The 21,349-nt window shown below is 39.9% G+C and overlaps 1 protein-coding gene across 1 annotated transcript in view; it reads right to left on the reverse strand.

Moving 5' to 3' along the window:
• Window positions 1–21,349, reverse strand: part of LOC105477260 (scavenger receptor class B member 2) — a 65,232-nt gene that overhangs the window by 4,073 nt on the left and 39,810 nt on the right. Inside the window, exons 3-11 of the mRNA XM_011733686.2 lie at window positions 18,408–18,555; window positions 16,979–17,167; window positions 13,639–13,730; window positions 12,990–13,109; window positions 11,348–11,517; window positions 7,057–7,175; window positions 5,592–5,665; window positions 3,411–3,462; window positions 421–579 (exon numbers count right to left, since the gene is read on the reverse strand). Of these exons, the coding sequence (XP_011731988.1) occupies window positions 421–579; window positions 3,411–3,462; window positions 5,592–5,665; window positions 7,057–7,175; window positions 11,348–11,517; window positions 12,990–13,109; window positions 13,639–13,730; window positions 16,979–17,167; window positions 18,408–18,555 (1,123 nt within the window). The remainder of the gene's footprint in view (window positions 1–420; window positions 580–3,410; window positions 3,463–5,591; window positions 5,666–7,056; window positions 7,176–11,347; window positions 11,518–12,989; window positions 13,110–13,638; window positions 13,731–16,978; window positions 17,168–18,407; window positions 18,556–21,349) is intronic.

Consider the following 21,349-nt stretch of genomic DNA (forward strand, 5'->3'; position numbering starts at 1 on the left):
CATTTTACAGATGAAGAAATTCAAGCACAGTTTCTAGGGTCGTATAGCTATTAAGTGGCAGAACTGGGATTTGAACTCAGGCAGTCTGACACCAAAGATCAGATGTGTAACTGTTATATATTCTTCCTTTTCTTTCAGGTTATTGTTTTCAAAGACATAAAGTTAACTCCCAGAGGATATATCCAAAGAGATTCTATTCCCCAAATACTAGATGGTACATTCTATCCCTCCACTTTCTTTGACATACTTCCTTTGCTTCCCATTTGGTCCAACAGTAAAATAAGAATGAAATCACTATGCCCAGCACAAAATCCCAGAATTCATCCTAATAAGCCAGCTGACAGCCCTTCAGTGAAGTACAGTTGAATTCCTCAGGTAAAGTTATCCAATAAGGAAGAAGTTCCTTCAGCCAGTTCTCACCTCATCCATGGATCCCTGTCCTTTGCATGCAAGCCAGGTAAAAACCAAACCGAAGAACACACCCAGTGCCATGATGATGTAGGGTATGTTGGTGATAATCAAAGTAGTGTTAATCACAGACTTCAGTCGACTCGCCGTCTCTTTATCAATGAGAACACTCTGGAGAGGCAAGAAAATAGTATTCCCTTGATGACTAAACATCCAGTGTGTAACCTTTTTTTGCTATATCTTTCCTTTATTTAATACAATTTGGGAATCTCCTCTTAGCAAACCAAATATACTGAAAATCCATTTATAAGTCAGAGTAATCAGAAGGGACATTTATTCATTAATATCTTGTCTTCTCCTGAAGACATCTTTTTACTCTTAAAATAGATTGGAAAAAGGAGGTAAAATGTATTCAGAAATACTGAGACAGTATCATCTTTTGTTTTATGTCAGATAATTCCAATTCATCCTTAAAAATCAGCTCAGCATCACTTCCTTCCAAAAGTTTTCTCTGGCTACCTCAGGCCTAGTCAAAGGCCTCTTCCCTAAGTTTCCATCTCACTCTCTACCTCCATCATTGTCCTTGCACTCTGCATTGTAACTGTCTATCTTACAATGACTGTGAAGACCCTGAAGGCAAGACTTAACCTCAGTCACCTCCACACTGGGTATAGCACCCAGCACACAGTAGGTGCTTGATTAATGCTGGCTGATTAAATGAATAAATAAATGAAACACTCCAAAAATGGTATGTGGAAAGTATAATTTCTTTCTTGGTTACATCTATAGTAATCAGTACCACAGCCCTCTACAGAAAGTGCTCAGCGAAGTTGTGGGCTAACCAGAATTCCAGAGACTGTTGATAGTAGGAAATGTACTAGAATAACACTTAGTGTATGCAGAGCAGAGGAATTACCACCTAGTGTAATGAGTGAGGTATCTGAAGAGCTTAATTCCATAGAAATTATGAGCAACAATTCTGGCCTAGTTTACGCTTAATTTGCATTGGAGGCCTGGCATAGTTGCACACGCCTGTAATCCCAGCACTTTGGGGAGGCCAAGGCAAGCAGACTGCTTGAGCTCAAGAGTTTGAGACCAGCCTGAGCAATGTGGTGAAACCACCTCTCTACAAAAATACAAAAATTAGCCGGGGCTGGGCATGGTGGCTCATGCCTGTAATCCCAGCACTTTGGGAGGCCGAGGTGGGCAGATCACTTGAGGTCATGAGTTTCAACATGATGAAACCTCATCACTGCTAAAAATACAAAACTTAGCCAGGTGTGGTGGTGGGCACCTTAGTCCCAGCTACTTGGGAGGCTGAGGCATGAGAATCACTTGAACCCAGGAGGCAGAGGTTGCAGTGAGCTGAGATTGGGCCACTGCCCTCCAGCCTGGGTAACAGAGCTAGACTCCATCTCAGGAAAAAAAAAAAAAAAAAAAAAATTTAGCCAGCCATGGTGGCACACACCTGTAGTTCCAGCTACTTGGAAGGCAGAGGTGGGAGGATCACTTGAGCCCAGGCGCCGAAATTGCACCACTGCACAGGGTGTGAGACCCTGTCTCAAAAAAAAAAAAAAAAAAGAAATTTTTTTCACTGGACCGAGTCAGGGGATTGGGTTCTAAGACAGTTTTTCCAATAACTGGCTAGAGTTTCCTCCTCGGTAAAAAGGTGGTGCGGCAACAGTCTCCAAGGTCACTTCCAGGTCTAATATTTTATTTTTCTAGAGAAGAGAATAATCAAGCTGTTCCTAGGAGGCAGCAAAAATACAAGGTTCCACTCCACACACCTGGACTTAATCTAGTCTTTCACAAAAAAGCGAAGTAGAAGTTGGGGGTGGAAGGACTTCAAATATGCCACAACTTAACAGAAACTGGCAGAAAAGGGCCCTTCTGCATATTCAAAAAGACCTACTTTCATGCCCCTGCCCACAAACAGGAACATGGATGATCCAGGAGCAATTGCAAAGAGATCCTATGAATTGGTAAATATTGCCTGAATTTTTCCTATGAAACAATAAAAACCTCATCTTAGAATTGTAATCACAAACCCTTAAGTTTGTAAATGTGAATACCAATATAATGCTAAATGAAGAAAGAAAGATATAAAATTGTATCTATCATATGATTTCAGCTATGTAATAGCAAGAACACGAAAATATCAGGAGTTGACATCTGAACTGCACCTGTCTCTGAGAGAGAGGGACTTAGCAGTAATTTACTTTTTAAATCAATCTTTAAAAAAATTTCTAAGAGTTCTATAAAGAGCACACGTTTTATAAAATGTAAAACGTTAGATTACCTTTTAAAGTTGTTATTGGAAAAAACTGTACAACACATTGAGTAAAATAAAATAGAAACAATATTATCAGGCTGACACAGATTTTGTGAATAGTGATTTTAATTTTTCTTTTTCTTGCTAATCTCTATTGATATTCTACAAACAGTAAGTATTTTTAGGAAATAGAAAAACAATAAAAAGTAGAAATTTGCCAGTCAAGAATTCGTTGAAGAAAAAAACCTGTGTTTTTTTCCTCAAGCTGGGTGGAAGCAGGAGAAACTGAGGAGATATAACTACAGTAAACGTGATATGTGATTCAGAAAAGAATTTACCATAGGTGTCTTAAACCAGCATGGTTTCAAAGGAGGAGGAGACAAAGGTCTAGCTGGCATCTATCTGAGTGTGAGCTATTTCCCTGCTTCAACAATGCCTGCCAATGGCTCATTTTCCTGTTTTTGTTTCTTACATGAGCAGCTCCCCAAAAGGGAGTTTTGCCCAAATAGTATTCTTGAGAAGGAAAATTTCTTTCCGTCATTTCTCCAAATCAGCTCTCAGACACAGGCAGATTCATGTGAACATTTAAGTGAAAATTTCAGAGGAATAACAGGTTTTAAAAATCTTTTGCCTTTTTGTCATAACTTACACATAACTACAACAGTAGACATCATAGTGGATTTTTTCTGAGTCTGAAAACACCCGTGGATCCCTCTGTCTCAGGACTTACCTCATTGAGGTACATCACTGGGAAAACCATGGTTCTAATGTCTCCCGTTTCACTACAAAGATAAAGGATGAGATTGTTTCAGAGACATCCTCATCACAATGGCACACTTTCCTGGACAGACACATTTATATGAAGATTCCAGTACACTTATTTCTTAAATTACCCAGAATTTACTGATTTCTTAGTTATCTTTGCAAACATATACACCACAAGTTAGATTCCAGTCTGTCTAGCAATTCAAGTGCTGTACGTTTATCAAAACACAAGATACTGAAGGCAGATTCCTTAAAATGATTACTATTCTCCTTAGAGTCATCAGAGAAGGCTCCAGTTGACAGAACAAAGCTGTCACTCCTCAGAGTGTTTTGTAACTAGGCCACTGAAGTACCGTCTTTGCAACAAGAGCCAACTGAGCACGTACCACATACCAGCTCTGTGCCAGGTGTTTTTGGGATATTATCTCACTCAATTCCTACAGTAGTAACATGCAGTAGGTATTACTGTCCTAGGTTTACAGATGAGAAAATTCTGACTCAGAAAGGCTACATAATTTGCCTAGGATCACTACAAGTAAGTGATGGAGCCAGAAATGTAATTCCACTTTGATTCTAAGGTTCCAGCTCTTAACTACTAAATTATACTGCCTCAGAAATACACACACAGATGACAAAATGCATTCTTGTAAACCACATCTACTTCTTAGAAAAAGCCATGACACCTGGTATTAAATCTGGCAAATTCAATGAGGTAAACAAGTCAAGTTTTATAGATAGATAATTATGCATAGTTTTGCATCCTGTTTATTTCATTCCTAAAAAATTCCCATTGAAAAATCTGAGCAGGAGATTATACTTTGGAATTCAAATTAAGTTGCAGCTAGACTCAAGAGATTATAACTATACAAATGAGAGTTATGGTTGGCCCCAAGGGGGACCAGTGGGAACAGAGAGAGGGGAAGAGGAAGAGACTCTGTCTCAAGTCTCTGAGTGATAGAGTTTGGATACTTTTTCCCCCAAATCTCAGGGTGAAATGTAATCCCCAGTGTTGGAGGTGGGGCTTGGTAGGCAGTGGTTGGATCATGGCGGTGGATTTCTCATGAATGGTTTAGCACAATTCCCTTGGTGCTGTCCTTGTGACAGTGAGTTCTCATGAGATCTGGTATTTAAAAGTGTGTGGCACCTCCCCTCCTCTTTCTCTTGCTCCTGCTCACCCCATGTGATGTACCTTGTTCCTGCTTCATCTTCCGTCATGAGCAAAAGCTCCCTGAGGCATCCCTAGAAACTGAGCCGATGGCCAGCACCATGCTTCCTGTACAGCCTACGGAACTGTGAGCCAATTAAATCTCTTTATAAATTAACCAATCTCAGGTCTTTCTTTCCTTCCTTTCCTTCCTTCCTTCCTTTCCTTCCCCCACTTCCTTCCCTCCCTCCCTCTCTCTCTCTCTCTCTTTCTTTTTTTTTTTTTTTCCTGAGACAGAGTCTTGCTCCGTCACCAGACTGGAGTGCAGTGGCACTATCTCAGCTCACTGCAACCTCTGATTCCCTGGTTCAAGCGATTCTCCTGCCTCAGCCTCTCAAATAGCTCGGATTACAGGCACCCACCACCATGCTCAGCTAATTTTTGAATTTTTAGTAGAGACGGGGTTTCACCATGTTGGCCAGGATGGTCTCGATCTCCTGACCTCGTGATCCACCCACCTTGGCCTCCTAAAGTGCTGGGATTACAGGCGTGAGCCACTGCGCCTGGCCAGGTATTTCTTTATAGCAACACAAGAACAGCCTAATACACCAAGAGAGTCAAGGTGCATGAGAGAAAGGCTTAGTGGAGTGCGTAAAAGTTGACTAGACAGTAAGGCTGTGTGGCCTCTAGCAAGTTACCTAAACGCTCTGCTTCTGTTTCCTCATCTGTAAAATGGGGACAATACAAGGTTATATGTGAATCTACATAAGGTGCTAAGAATAATACCTGATCCATGGGAAGCACTCTGTAACTGTATGATTAAATACAACAAGTAAATTCCAAGACCAAGGCACCCATGAAAATGCTGATCCTGCCCCATCCCTGAAGGGCAGGGGTGAGCAGACTTAGGTGAAGTAGGCTGTAGTCCTCCTGCCATCAACCCCACCAGAAGGGCAATGGAGCAAAACTGCTGTCTCCTCCATAGAAAGAAACAAAACTTACACAAAGTCATCTAATTTTTTGACATAAATGTTGATTTGGAACCTCTTGGCTGCTTTTAGGATTATTCCAGTCAACTGCAAATCAGAGAAGTGAAAAGGAAACATTAGGATTTATTAAACTGCAAACAACTTTTTCAATAGAGCACCATTTCTGTGTAGTCCTGATAAACAAGGTGACCATTACCATGTGTTAGAGTGGAAACAAGTAAAAGTGATCCCCAGAACAGAATGAGAACCATGTATTAGGTGGCTGGTACACCAATGTGTCTCAAACATGAGTATGAATGTGGGTCCTTGGGAATCCTGTTAAAATGTAGGCTCTGATTCAGTAGACTGGCCATTTCTAACAAGCTCCCAGGATGCTGCCACTCTGAGTAGCACAGCCTCAGAAGGACTCCAACAGGAAGGAGACCCAAAAGATAGCCTGTCACGTCTGGATTTCCAGGCAGTTGTCCAGAGAGCTAAGCAGAGGGTGGTGGTCACTGCCAGAGAGTGGCATCCAAGTATAGGGCCCACCTAGCACAGCCATGGGGGACAACTGCAGCACTTGTCTTCCTTAGGGCAGCTCCATCTTTGCACTAAGGTTATAAGACTGCATTCATCCCTTGGTGACAAGCACTGCTAACAGTTTGGCTGATCCAAGGGAACTGATCAGCTGATGGCTAAGAGAGAAAAGGGAGAAAACCACACACGATCTTATTCACCAGAGCATAAGATCAATGGCTTCTCAGATACAAATGCAATGTATGTAGCTAAGAGTGTGAAGTACCCATAAAATACTGTGCTAAAAGAATGTTCTTGCTTTTTTTTTTTTATTGGTCTATAATGTTCAAATTCCAAAAATGAAGACATGGTTAGCATGGTTTTTGTTTTTCTCCTCTATGAATACAGGATTAAATGTGTATTATACACACACACACACACACACACACACACATATATGTATGTCTCCTCTATGTATATCTGATACCTTTATAATTAATAAGATAATAAACTCTCAAATAACCTGTAGAAAGAAGTTTGCCAAAAGTGCCTGAGGTTAATATACATATTCATATTTCAACCAAAATACTCCTGGCAGTGAGGAAGCAAAGGGACATCTTTAACTTTTTTGATCTGTGTCCCAAGGGGACAAATAAATATATGTTGAGGTCCAAGGCTAGCAACAGAAGATTGACCGGGTTACATGGGTCCAATCTCAGTAGTTTCCAATAACTGAGTTTTCACTGTTGCTTTTTGTTAAAGGCAGGTTTGCTCGTGTTTCTGCTATTCAATCCACACAATTCAGCCTTCTAATTATAGGGCTAGGAGACACTGCCTCCACTAGCACTAAGGTGAATTTCTCCCACTTGAATATGTATATGAAAGTAAGGATGTTTTTAAAGAAGGCTCAGGACTAAACTGGTGAACACTGTATAGACAGAATAAAACATATGCTCTTTTACCAGGAGGAAATATGTACTCACAGGATTAATGTCCACAAATGTCTCATGGTCTTCCTTATTTGGGTGCATGCCTTCTATGGCAGAAACAAACCTCTCATCTGCTTGGTAAAAGTGTGGGAAAGACATAATGATGGGTGCACCTGCGTTTGAAGGAAAACAGAAATGAATGATGCTGTTCTTAAAATCTAAGCTGAATATAAAAGTTCCTGGCCACAGCCTGGTTCCTAAAGAAAAATTTAAAAGCTACATATAAATTAACTTGGGCAGGCTGAAACACCATTCTTTACCTCCTAGTTCAGGATTTATACTTCATTTTCTGACATCTCATTTACCCCCAATTTTTTATTCCTCATTATATACTGAAGTTCAGGCTGAATTATTTATTCTTCAACATATATTTACAGAAGTTAAAGTGCTTCATATACATTATTTTAATTAATGCTCCCAACAGCCCAATGAAGTTAGAACTATTAGCCTCACTTTGCATTTGAAGAAAGTGAGGTTCACAAAAGTTACAAAATTTACCCAGGGACAGCTAGCCATCAGGTTATGAAGGCAGAATACTAAGTGAATGAGGGGTATTGTACCTCAAAGCACTAGTTTCAACTACAATTCTCTAGGAGTAAGTGGGCTTTTTATTTCTTGTTATTTCTAAAATTTAAAAAAAAAAATTGTGGTGTTTTTTTTTTTTTAACCAAAGATAGGCACAATCTCAGCTCACTGCAACCTCTGCCTCCCGGGTTCAAGTGATTCTCCTGCGTCAGCCTCCCAAGTAGCTGGGACTACAGGCATGCGCCACCACACCCAGATAATTTTTTTGTATTTTTAGTAGAGACAGTGTTTCGCCATGTTGGCCAGGCTGGTCTCAAACTCCTTACCTCAAGTGATCTGCCCACCTCAGCCTTCCAAAGTGCTGAGATTACAGGCTTGAGCCACCACACCTGGCTTATATAATTTTTTAAGAGTTAGCCTGGTTGTGGTTGTGCTATACACCCAGCCTCTAACCAGATCACAAAGATTCTGGGTTTTTTTCCTTTCCTATTCATTTTAAGAACCAAATAAGTGCTTATGTTATAAATTTAATGTGTGTGTGTGTGTGTGTGTATATATATATATATATATATATATATATATATATATATAAAAAACCAAATAGGGAAACAAGGTACTAAGGAAACCTATTCTAGATCTGGCTATTGAAAAGAAGAGAGGGACCCAATAATTGCTGCCAGGGCAATATATTTTTGGAGAAAGGAGCTTATCGGCAAGTTATTTAAATTTGCTTACATATCCACCAGCCCATGGCTCAAGGAACACATCACACGTGCACATGCATTTTGCTGTTTACTGCTGAACAGTTCCAGAAAATCATGACTTCCTTCTTTGTGACCTATAATGACCTCGAAAATGTATTTTTAAAATCTGTTGATGGCTTATTAAGGACCACTGTCCTGAGTGTTTTACATACATTATTTCTAACTCTCACACAACCTCAAGAAGCTATAACCACCTCCATTTTATTAATGAGAAAACTGAAGTCTGGAACCCTCCTTAATAAACTTTGGCCAATTTGCCAACAAATAGAATAGGATTCAAACCCAGATCTGCCTGACTCCAGAACACTCACTCATCCTGCTATCGAAAATGTTCCCCTGTAGAATTCAAAACACTGGAGGATGATCCTGGAGAGTTTCACTGCAGTCCCAATTTGGGAATATATAACAGAGGAAAAGGATTGTAGCAAGAAGTTTAAATGTGTAAAGTAGAATATTTCTGTTGATTCTGGCATCAGCTTCTTGAGGAAATAGAATTTAATAAAAACGGCAAGAGAAAATATATCTACATTTTTGCTTTGAGCCAGATGCACACCAGATGAGGGGGCAGGGACACTGTTTCAGGACTATTCACCAGTAAGGCAATGGGGGAGATCACAACCAGGAACATGTCCCCATGCACCCTTGGTCTTTATCTCCAGGTAAAGGGCACCATGTTCCCTCGCACAATGGTCCCCAAATACCTAGACGCCATGTTTATGGAAATCACTTGTTAAAAGTGTAGATTCTGGGGCCCTGGTATGTTCAACATGGGACCCTAGGATATACGTGTGTGTGCATGCTTGTGCACATGTGTGTATACCGATATATTATATACATACCTAGTATATTAAAATATAGCAAATATATGTATATGCAGATATATGCATATTTATATAACTATATAATTTAATACATTCATATATTAAGAAATATATTAACATATACATACATAAATATATATACACACACACGCGGCTGTTAAACCTAGTCTTCAAGATGAAGAAAATACTTTTGTCAGTTGTATATTATATATATACTATATAATACATACACTATATATAATATATACACAATATAATATATACACTATATATAATACATATGTAACATATATATTATATATATATATATAAATTTTTTTTGGATACTCTGTTGCCCAGGCTGGAGTGCAATGTTGCAATCATAGCTCACTGCAGCCTTGAATTCCTGGGCTCAAGCGACCCTCCAGCCTCAGCCTCCTGAGTATCTGGGACTATAGGTGTATGCTGAGCTATGACCAGCTAATTTTTAAATTTTTTGTTCAGATGGGGTCTCCCTGTTGCCCAGCAGGTCTAAACTCCTGGCCTCAAGTGCGCCTCCTGCTTCAGCCTCCTAAAGGCTTAGGATTACAGGCATGATACACTGTGCCTCACCAACATATTTTAATAACTCTTCAGATAATTCTGATGTCAGGCCAGGTGTGGGGTCACTGCCCTCTCAGACAAGGATCAGGAGGTATACTGCTGACCTCAGACTTATTCCAAAATGATATCTTATTCTTTTTTGTTTTCTTTTTTAAAAGATGGAGTCTCGCTATGTTGCCCAGGCTAGAATCAAACCGGACTCAAGCGACTCATCCATCATAGCCTCCTGAGCAGCTGAGTCTACAGGCACACACCACCATGCCAGGCCTGAAAGGAGATTTTAAAACGCGTTAATACGGGAGCAAAAGTGAGCACATTACTTTATTCAGGAGAAAGGGACTACAGAGAGAGCTCTCCAGAGAAACTTTAGAGAGGAATTATAGCCAAAGAGGGAATCACAGGGCAAATATGAGAAGACCCTGAGTTCCGCCAGAGATCTGCTCAGAGGGAGGAGTCGCATCCAAATCGTGTTACCTCTCTGAGCCCGTTTCCCCACTTATAAAAACAGGCCACTGAATATCTACCATCTGTAAGGTCGTTGTGAATAATTCTGCAACTTGTGGCTATTAAAACTACTCTTCAAGATGAAGAGAATAGTTTTGTCAGTTGTGCCACTGATAATTCTGCCTCATTCACGGAAAGGAGCAGAGTAGCTCTGACCTTAAGAAACACTGGGACATTTGTGTCAGGGTTTAAAACTAACTCTGCTTCAAAATCACTGAGAATCTTTGCCATGATATGCACTTTCTTAAAACCGAGTTGTCCACTTTTTCTTTTAGCATCTGTTTTTGGCCGGGAGGTGCAGAATCACTCTATTGCTCAGGCTGGCATGCAGTAGCACAATCATAGCACACTGCAACCTCAAACTCCTGGGCTCAAGCAATCTCTCTGCCTCAGCCTCCTGAGCAGCTGTGACTACAGGTGTGTGCCGCCACACCCAGCTAATTTTTTATTTTTTATTTTTTTGTAGAGACAGGGGTCTTGCTATGTTGCCCAGGCTGATCTTGAACCCTTGGACTCAAGCAATCCTCCCACCTCAGCCTCTCAAAGCATTGGGAACACAGGCATGAGCCACTGTGCCCAGACTCAGCATTGTTTTGAACATTGAAATCAGTTAATGTTTTGCATGTAGTTAATACATGCAAATATGTAAAGCACTTAGGACAGCGACTGGCATACATCAGGTGCTTAGTAAACATGAGCTATTATTACTGTTAAGACTTCTAAACCACTGTCCAGAAAAAAAACACAACATGGCATTCTAGAAATAAAAAGCATCACAGAAAAGCCAATAATTTTTTTTACCATTCAATAGCCATGTTATGAAACATTATTCTTGAAAGAAACTGATCTTTCTATTGGGCTGACAACATATTCTTTTCTGTTTGTTTTGTTTTTTAGAGATAGGGGTCTCACTATGTTGTCCAGGATGGACTTGAGAACTCCTGGGCTCAAGTGATCGTCCCACCTCAGCATCCTTAGTAGCTGGTAGTGTAGGTGTGCGCCACTATGCCCAGCTACATATTCTTTGTTGAACTCCAATCCTTCTGCATTCTTGACACCCCTATCATACCCCCTCTCTTGAGTTCTTACCATTCTTGCAGATGCTGACATTCAGAACTCCTGAGCCCAGGCAGTTTCCCTCAGGTATACAGAAGCCAGCATTGTCTGACGTATTAGCTAATATTTCTGCAGGAACTTTATAGCGAAAGGCAGGCAGTCCCTGTACACTCTCATAGTCACTGAAAGTAATATACACTGACCTGTTAGGATGTAAGAATAAAAAGTGAATGTGGACTCTGGTCATTGTAATCTGCCCCAAATTCACAAGTTAGCAACAGTTCTCAGGTACAACGTGGCCAGAAGCTCATAGGGTAAGTAGAAAAGAATGTTTGGAAGGCATTCTGTCAGCTCAACGTGTAATAAAGCAGAAGATGAATTGTAGTGAAAGGTGTTTAAGTGGTAGGAATGGAGGTATTATCCAAACAAGAAAAAACAATATGTGGTAGAAAATTAAGATGATAACATTTAGAATGGAGACTCACATAAAAAATAAGAGGTCTCTAGACCTGCATGGACACATGCCAGTGCGGACGGGTCACCAGCAAAGCCAGGAAAACCAGGGCATGGCAGAGCCAAAGCTAAGGTAGAACAGGCAGCGATGGCTGTGGCCTTGTAGGGGCACTTGAAAAGTGTTACACTGGGCAGATATTTTATTAGAATATACACTTTGATATTCATTCCTTCCCCCCACCAAAAAAAAAAAAAAAAATCAGATTCCATGTTTTGCCCCAGTCATTTATTTAAATGGAGTTCAACGTAATTCTGCCTTTCATTCTTACTGATTTCAAACATGGTCCCGTGTAATATGACCACTGCTTACACTGCATAGTGCCTCACAGACCACTTCGATGTACAGTCACCAGTGAGCCTCAGGCCCTCCTGTGAAGGCTGGCCAGAATAGCCTTCTGGGCCTCACTTTTTCATCTCTGAACCAGAGCTGTTGATACATCTCTCGCAAGGTTATGAATAACATAGGTGGTTTCACTGCACGAACCACCCCCACAGCATTTTTTAATGAAATATTTTAGGCACCAGAAAGAGAAAAAATATTCTAACAAATACCTTTGTATCCGCCACTTAGACAAATAAAAATTATATTATGGATATAATCAAACCTATCTACATAATGCTCTTGATTCCATTCCGTCTCTGTCTCCCCTGAGGACACCACTCTCCTGAAATATGGACAATAGTATCCTCTATTTGGCTTCCATGTAGAGACAACCTATTGACTGGAAGTAGGCCAGGTCAATTTAAGCTTGACAGAGCATATCATAGTAACTAACAGCCAACACTTAATATTGGTTACTGTGTGACAAGCCCTGGGCTAAGTATTTTACTAATACTAACTCATTTGTCCTCATAACTTCTAACATAGTTAACAATTTCTATCTTTGTTTTACAAATGAGGAAAGTGAGGTACAGAGTGGTTAAGTAATTTGCCCAAGGTCACACAGCTATAAGTGGTACAGCTAAGATTCAAACCAACAGTCAGGAGTCTGTGCTGTGAACCAGTACACTATACTGTCTCGATGTGCCATCAGCATGTATCACTGATTAAGCATAAATATCCATGCATAATAAGTGTGTCTGCATATATTCCTCATGCTTTTAGTGGTCTTGCAGTGAAAGACCTTATTTTTAAAAAAGAACTTATCTTTAAAGCTTTTACCTGCAAAAATCAGATGGGAAGACATAAAGGACCTCATCTTTGGTTATTAGTGGGTGAAAAGAATCTCCATCTGTTCCATTAATCATATTGCACTTGTCTGTTATCCACCAGTCAAGTGACCTATAATTGATAAGCGCAAGAAAGAGTAAAGATGATCACATTTGAGTTTAGATTCTCTTAAACAGTCAGGACTTTGCAAGATTTAACTGGAGCTATCTACACACAGTGTCTTCTCCATACACAGACACAACAGTGTTAATTAGATCAAGGGGGAGAAAAAGTAGGTCCCTGGCCCCAAATCAGTTTTCATAGAGGCAATGGCCAAATAGCCCAAAACAAGTGGTGGTCTGAAAAGTATTTGTGCTGTAGCTACTACACATCACTCAATGACTACTAAGCAAGAGTGGGAAGTTTCACTGGCCTGTAATTCATGCCTGGCCATGATAAATCTACAAATCACGAATATTTACTCTGTAAGATGTTTTACCACCACCTTGATTTGTAGAATAATAATTACAAGACTGTTTACATGTTTTTATATTTTTCATCCAAAAAAGGCTTAAACACATTTTTTAAACAATGTAGAAGTAGATATGTAGTTTAAATGAAAACTGAAAAAATAACTCCACTGATAAATCATTAGACTTACGTTTTCCCATTCCATTCCACAATCTTTGTAAAGTTAAGGTAATTGTCTTCTCCAGTTAGAAAAACATAGTCTCCATCATTAGTCCCATTTTTCTGAAAATACGTGAATACGATCATTTAAAGTAACTGCAATAATTTGATGACAACTTGGCTAGCCTATGGTGCTCAGTTGTTTGGTCAAACACTAGCCCAGATGGTGCGGTGAAGGTATTTTGTAGGTGTGATTAGTATCTACAATCAGTTAACTTTAAGCGAAGTTACCCTCAATGAGTGGCGGGGCCCCATCCAATCTGTTCAAAGCCTTACAAGCAAAAACAGAGGTTTCCTAGAGGAGGAATTCTCCCCAAGACTGCAACAGTGAAATTCTGCCTGGATTTCCAGGTTCCAGCCCGCCCTACAGATTTCAAACTCAAGACCACATCATCAACTTTTACCTGAGTTTCCAGCTGCTGGCATGCCCTATGGATTTCAGACTTACCAGCTCCCATAATCACATAAGCCAATTCCATAATATAAATTTCTTTCTCTCCCTCTTTCTCATCTCCATATACACACCCTCTTGATTCAGTTTCTCTGGCAACCCTAACTAATACAGTAACTAAAAAATTTAATCTTCATGAAACTGTCCTACTAGGGCCTAACTGCTACACAAGACTGAACCAGGACCAGAAAATAGTGACTATTTTGCTAAATACTATATTAACCATATTATTATTTTATGGTTTAAAAAGTAGGAGCTCAATTTTAAAATGGGCAAAGGATTTGAAGAGACATTTCCCAAAAGAAAATATAATAATGGCCAAAAAGCACATAAAAACATGTTCAGCATCATTAGTTATTAGGGAATTGCAAATCAAAACCACAATGAGATACCACTTCACACCCACTAGGATGGCAATTAAAAAAAAAAAATAGTAAGCGTTGGTGAGGATGTGGAGAAATTGGAACCTTTATACATTGCTAGCAGGAATATAAAAATGTTGCCGTCACTGCAGAAAAGAGTTTGTTGGTTCCTTAAAAAATTAAACAGAATTCACAGGACTCCAAAATTCCACACCTATGTATATACTCAAGAGAATTCCACTTCAAGGTATATACCCAATGTTCATACAAAAGCCTGTATGAATAAATATTCATAGCAGCACTTCTAATAATAGCCAAGAAGGAACACAATCCAGATGTCCATCAACTGATAAATGGATAAGCAAAATGTGGTATATCGACACAACGGAATACTCCTCAGTTATAAAAAGGAATGGAACACTCATACATGCTAGAACATGGATGAACCCTGACAACGTTATACTACATTTAAAAAGGAGACACAGAAGGGCATATATTATATGATTCCATTTATATGAGATGTCCAGAATATGCAAATTCACAGAGCCAGAAAGTAGACAGTGGTTGCCAAGGCCTGCGAGAGTAAGACGGGAATAGGAGTAACTGCAAAGAGAGTATGCAGTGTCTTTTTTGGGATAATGAAAATGTTCTGGAATTAGCAGTAATGGTTGCACAACCTTGTGATTATACTAAGGACTACTGAATTGTACATTTTAAAATGGTAAATTTTATAGTAAGTGAATTATTTCTCAATAATAACAAATTTAAACGCCTAAGTCCAGGACCAGGACCAATTATACCAGAATAGCTACACTGGAAGAAGGTGGTATTAATATAGTCCTATTTTCTTTTTTCTTTTTTTTTTTTTTTTTTTTTTTTTGAGACGGAGTCTCGCGCTGTCACCCAGGCTGGAGTGCAGGGGCACGATCTCGGCTCACTGCAAGCTCTGCCTCCCGGGTTCACGCCATTCTCCTGCCTCAGCCTCCCGAGTAGCTGGGACTACAGGCGCCCACAACCGCGCCCGGCTAATTTTTTGTATTTTTAGTAGAGACGGGGTTTCACCGTGGTCTCAATCTCCTGACCTTGTGATCCGCCCGCCTCGGCCTCCCAAAGTGCTGGGATTACAGGCGTGAGCCACCGCGCCCGGCTAATATAGTCCTATTTTCAATTAAGGTTTCTTCAATTGCATATTCTCTCCAAGTTATACTTCTTAAGGGCACATACAGACACTATATATTCCTAAAATTCTTTATCTGGGCATGTAGCTATGATTTCTCAGAAACAGCACAGGTAGTAGCTCCTCTATAATAATAGGAGTGAACAATTGTTGAGTATAATATTCCTGGCTCTGGTCTAAAATTTTTGCACGAATCATCTCATGAAATCCTCACAACCACATAAGATAGTGTGGCTATCAGTCTGGTGAATTCAATGATGTAAAAACAAAAAAGCAAGTTATATAATGCAAATTATTTGAGAAACGGTGAGATATTAGCAACAAGATCTATCTGGCTGATGGACTGCAGCCACTGGGACCAAAAGGGCCTCAAGGGAACCTTTGCATAATATCTCTCAGTAGGAGGCTCTCTTGAAATTATTTCCAGAAGGAAGGTTCAGTCAGGGCTTGACAAGAAATCTGTGCTTCCTCTGGTCCTGTGAAGCTGTGTTCCTCTGAGACAGGACCCTCTAGGGAACTCCTGTCTGGTCTGCTTCTCCAGAATGATGCATTCAGAGTTGGTGAGGCCCTACTTTTAGGACTCCTGTCTCTCACACAGATAATTTTTTAAAACTTGCTCACAATTCTGTTTTAACAATTTCTAAGTTTAGTATAACCCTGAAGGCCCAGGGACACAATTATTGCTGTTTGCCATAAAAACTGGAATGCTACAGGATTACATGAAGAGGCAGAGCCAGAAAACAGCTTCAAATTTAAAGCTGAGGAGACTCATCACAATCCCAGAGCACACCCCTAATCTAATACTCTTCCTTCCTGGGGTTACTTTATCTTTTAACAACTTCCCAACTATCCACTGCACTCAAGGGGTTTTTTTTTTTTTTTTTTTGACTGAGTCTTGCTCTGTCACCCAGGCTGGAGTGCAGTGGTGTGATTTCAGCTCACTGCAACCTCTGCAACTCACCTGCCTCAGTCTCCTGAGTAGGTGAGATTACAGGTGTACATCACCACACCTGGCTAATTTTTGTATTTTTAGTAGAGATAGAGTTTTGCCATGTTGGCCAGGCTGATCTCAAAGTCTTAATCCTCAAAAGATCCACCCACCTTGGTCTCCCCAAGTCCTGGGATTACAGGCATTAGCCACCGCACCTGGCCTCAAGTTTTTTTTATTTCCAAAAAACACTCCATTTTTCACATACTCTACAAGATATCTTAACTTCTTGTTAAGGCAATTTCTAGAAGAAATTGAAAGTTAATCTGGCTTGGGGTGCCCCTACCCGCTGTCAGCTAAAAAAAGAGGTTCTGAAAAGAAAAATCGACTTACCTCATAGAATAGGCCAAAATAGGGAGAGATGTCAGGCCTGAAAACATGGATAAGGGACAAGATTTCATCTTTGTAGCCCCAGAGCAATTCATCAACTGTGTGAGTCACAAAGAGCTTCTGCTGATAGGCTTTCAACATGGCCTCGATGATCTCCCTGAGGAAGTGGACCTGGGACCACTCTATGACAGTCTGCGGAGCAGAGGTATATTAAGACAGCAGCATCCCCTCCAAAGCACCCCCACCCACTCTCTCCTACTACCCCTCAGCAAAGTGGGTTGGAAATATAAATGTAAAGGTTGAGATTAAATAGCTGAAAAATCAGATAGTCAGCTCCGTTCTGGCTGCATATGGAAGACAAAGCCTCTCTGTCCTTTCTCAGTACTACATTTTGTAAGTGTAATATTTACAAAGAGACCATTTGCAGGCTCTGAGTTATCCAGACACCACAAAAGGGGAAAAGCTCTTGTAAACATGTCGGCATCTTTGGCCACAAGGTGGCGCTACCTTCCTCCTGAGCAGGGCCAGAGGCTCATTATAAACCTGACCTACACCCCTGGGACTAGGCGGCAGGGACCTAATACTGTCTAGGTCCTGGGTCCATCATCAGTGTCCAGCTGCATATGGAGCGGTCACCTAGGGGTTAGGGTGGGAGAGTCGGAAGGGGTTGGTGTAGGTGAATTAGAATGTTTACTGGGCCAGGAACAGTGATTCACGCCTGGAGTCCCTGGCCGACACGGGAGGATCCCTGGAGCCCAGGAGGTAGAAGCTTCAGTGAGCTGTGATGGAGCCACTGCACTCCAGCCTGGGTGACACAGCAAGACCCTGTCTCAAAAAAACTAATAATAAATAAATTAATTAAATTTTAAGAAAGAACGTCTCATGGGTCTCAGTATAGAATAGATGTAGAATAGGTGTCATTATTAGGTGGAATTACCATTATAAACAGAGCCCATTGAAATCACAGTAGGTTGTACTCAGCCCAGTCTATTGATTTCTGGTGTCAATTTATGAATTTTGAGAATATAAAATCCAACATAAAAATCTGAAGTAAGAAATGGTATACAAATTTCACTGATAGAATTTCTGAATGAAAACAAGGGGCAAATAAACATTTTTAAAATTATGAGCTACCAAAAAATTCCAGGGGCATATTTGCACAATTGCTAATCCTGAACACACAGGAAGAAACTGTGAAAACAAATCCTAAAATCTGAATTTTGTCATCATTTGAAAAGACCTTATTTGATAGATCTTAGAAAAAAGTCCAAGATGTACTTTAAAGAAAAGAAGAAAAAAAATATTTTTCTTTTTATATATGTATATTTCAACATAACTTAATGGCTCCTAAATGTAAAATCATAAACAGCATTAACTTAGCTTTTTCCTTTCTTCCAAAATCCAAATTAATGGTATTAAAATGCCTACTTACCAATACAGGAATATTTAACGTTCTAATTAAGTCAATTTTAGGGTCTCCAACAGATTGGTCTCGTTCAAAAACATATGCCTTGTTGCTGACAGCAGATATTGTTGTTCCATTATCTCCAAATTGAACATTTGCTTTGTTTCTGAGTTCCCTAAAAGAAAGAAAGAAGGGTTTTATTTGAAAATAGGCACCACTTTAATAAGCAAGACTTTTCCTTTCTTTTGGCATCAAAGTTATATTTTTAATATAACATCCCCAATATAACACTATATAGAGACTGCAGCTACTAAGCCTTAAAAAGCTGGAGACTGAAGCTATAATGTGGGAAGGAAACAAGGCCTAGGATAGAGTCTTCTCAAAAACTTTGTTTTCATTCTTTTCTTCCCTGATGAGGGAGGTGCAACAGTCAAGGGTCACCTTGACCAGGGAATCAAAGTCAGTGAACTCTCTCCTGGGTTTTGGTTTGGTCCTGAAGTATTTTCAAAATTTTCAGTTTGGTTCATAGATTTAGTTTGAATTTTAATTTGTTTACCAATGTCTTTTTGTTTCTAAACTGAATTAAATTGAAATTTTATTTTAAAAAATAATGCCCAAAGCTTAGTAAATTACAGGAATTCACTCCTGTTTCTTTTTTTGAGATAGGGTCTCACTCTGTTGCCCAGTCTGGAGTGCAGTGGCATGACTATGGCTCACTGCAGCCTGAGCCTCCTGGGTTCCAACAATCCTCCCACCTCAGCCTCCCAAGTAGCTAGAAGTATAGGAGCATGCCACCACACCCAGCTAATTTTTTTGTAGAGATGAGGTCTTACTATATTGCCCAGGCTGGTCTTGAACTCCTGGACTCAAGTGATCCTCCTGCCTCGACCTCCCAAAATGCTAGGATTACGGGCATGAGCCAGCACACTCGGTCTCTGTTTCTGATATACAGCACAGTTTGGTTCAAGTTAGTGCCCCCAAATGAAGCATTAGAAAGTTCTTAGAAAGTGCCTGATGCCAGGGCTGGGCCTAGAGTCAGTGTGAGTGATGTAAGATGTGCCAAAACAAGTAGTAATCAAGATAAGTATTTTAATGCACTATTTATTAAAACCAAAATTTATGCCAAAAATTTATGATGAACAAAATTTTAAATAAAAACAGGATCTGATCTTTTGTTCATCAAATGCCTCACACTAGCCCTAGCCCTGCCTGGTGTTCGATAAATAGTAGGTGTTCGATAAATTCCAGTGACTTTAGTTTCTTTCCCTTTGTTTAACTTTCCTTCTTCCTAAACCAGCTAGGGTTATTATGTCTGACATGGTAGCCACTAATCACATGTGACTACTGGGCACTTAAACTGTGGCTAACTGGAATTGAGATTTGCTGTAAGTGTAAAATACACACAGAATTTCAAAAACTGTGCCAACCTTTTTTTTTGTTGATTACATATTGAAATGATGCCATTTCAGTAATAATGGGTAAAATTAAAATATATTATTAAAATTAATTTTACCTGTTTCCTTCTACTTTTTAAAAATTGCGGCTACTAGAAAATCTTGAAATCTTAAATTACACACGTGGATCATGTAATATTTCTATTGGGCAGAGCTAATTTAAGAGCACAGGTTAGGAAGGCATTGGCCAGCTGGGCTACCCACACCTCCTCTGAGGCCTTTCCCAACCACAGTAGCACAGGGATTTTTCTCACCCACCTGTAGATGTCTGTACATGTCTTTAGCATTCAATTATAAACTTCTGAGTGACATCATTTAGATTGTGAAAGAATTATCATGTAGCCTCAGACTGCAAGCAAGCTGAAGGCTGAAACTTGTATGTAAAAATGCTCCTCGGTGATGATGGAGTTATGTCCCAATAAACCCATCATAAGTTGAAAAGATCCTAAGTTGAAAGTTTGTTTTTGATTCAATAACTTAGTATTTTTCCAATTTACGATGGGTTTATCTGGATGTAACTCTATCATCATTGGAGGGGCATACCGAGTACATTATCACTTTCACACCATTGCGAAGTCAAAAAATCATTTAAGTTGAACCATCGTAAGTCAAGGACTGTCTGTATATTATATCTCTTTATACCTCTTAAATCCCTTCTAGATTTTAAAATAAAAACAGATGAGAAAATAAACAAAAGCTTTCATACGATGCATAAAAATAAATGAGTCTTTGTATCTTCTCCAGTAGAAAAAAACAAACCATTTTTTTCTGTGCTCTCATACTGTAACAATTTACACAGAAGATTTCTGAGACTTCTGGTCATCATGAAATGTATGGCGTTTTCTCCCCACCAATAATTCTGCAGTGTCCTCCAATTCAATTCAATTCTGATACTTTCTACTTGGACATAGCATCAGACTCTACAGGTTGAGACTGCCTTCCACTTCCTATGCCAATCAAAAGCCCCAGGCTGTTTTACCTGTGCTGCCAAACCAATGGCTATAAATTGGGATTCCCATCCCCCCATGCTTGGGCTCAATTAATTTGCTAGAGCAGCCCAGAATACTCAGGGAAACACTTACATTTTATTATAAAGGATATTACAAAGTACACAGATGAAGAGATGCATTGGGCAAGGTATAGGGGAAGGAGCTCAGAACTTCCATGCCCTCTGCAGGCTCGCTACTCTCCAGGAACCTCCCATGTTCGGCTCTCTGGAAACTCTCCAAATTCAGTCCTTTTGTTTTTTTTATGGAAGCTACATTACATAGGCATGATTGATTAAATCACTGGTCATTTGTGATCAACCCAACTTTCAGCCCCTCTCCCCTCCTGGGAGGTTGGGGGATGGGGCTAAAAGTCCCAACCCTCTAATCCTGTCCTCTTCTTTCAGGACCAGCTCCTATCCAGGAGCCATAGAGGCAGCCAGTCATCAGTCAACTCACTAGCACACAAAAAGACACTTATCACTTAGGAGATTCCAAGGATTTTAGGAGCTGTATACCAGGAAATGGA

The sequence above is a fragment of the Macaca nemestrina genome, chromosome 3, assembly GCF_043159975.1.
Source record: "Macaca nemestrina isolate mMacNem1 chromosome 3, mMacNem.hap1, whole genome shotgun sequence".
NCBI classification, from domain to species: domain Eukaryota; kingdom Metazoa; phylum Chordata; class Mammalia; order Primates; family Cercopithecidae; genus Macaca; species Macaca nemestrina.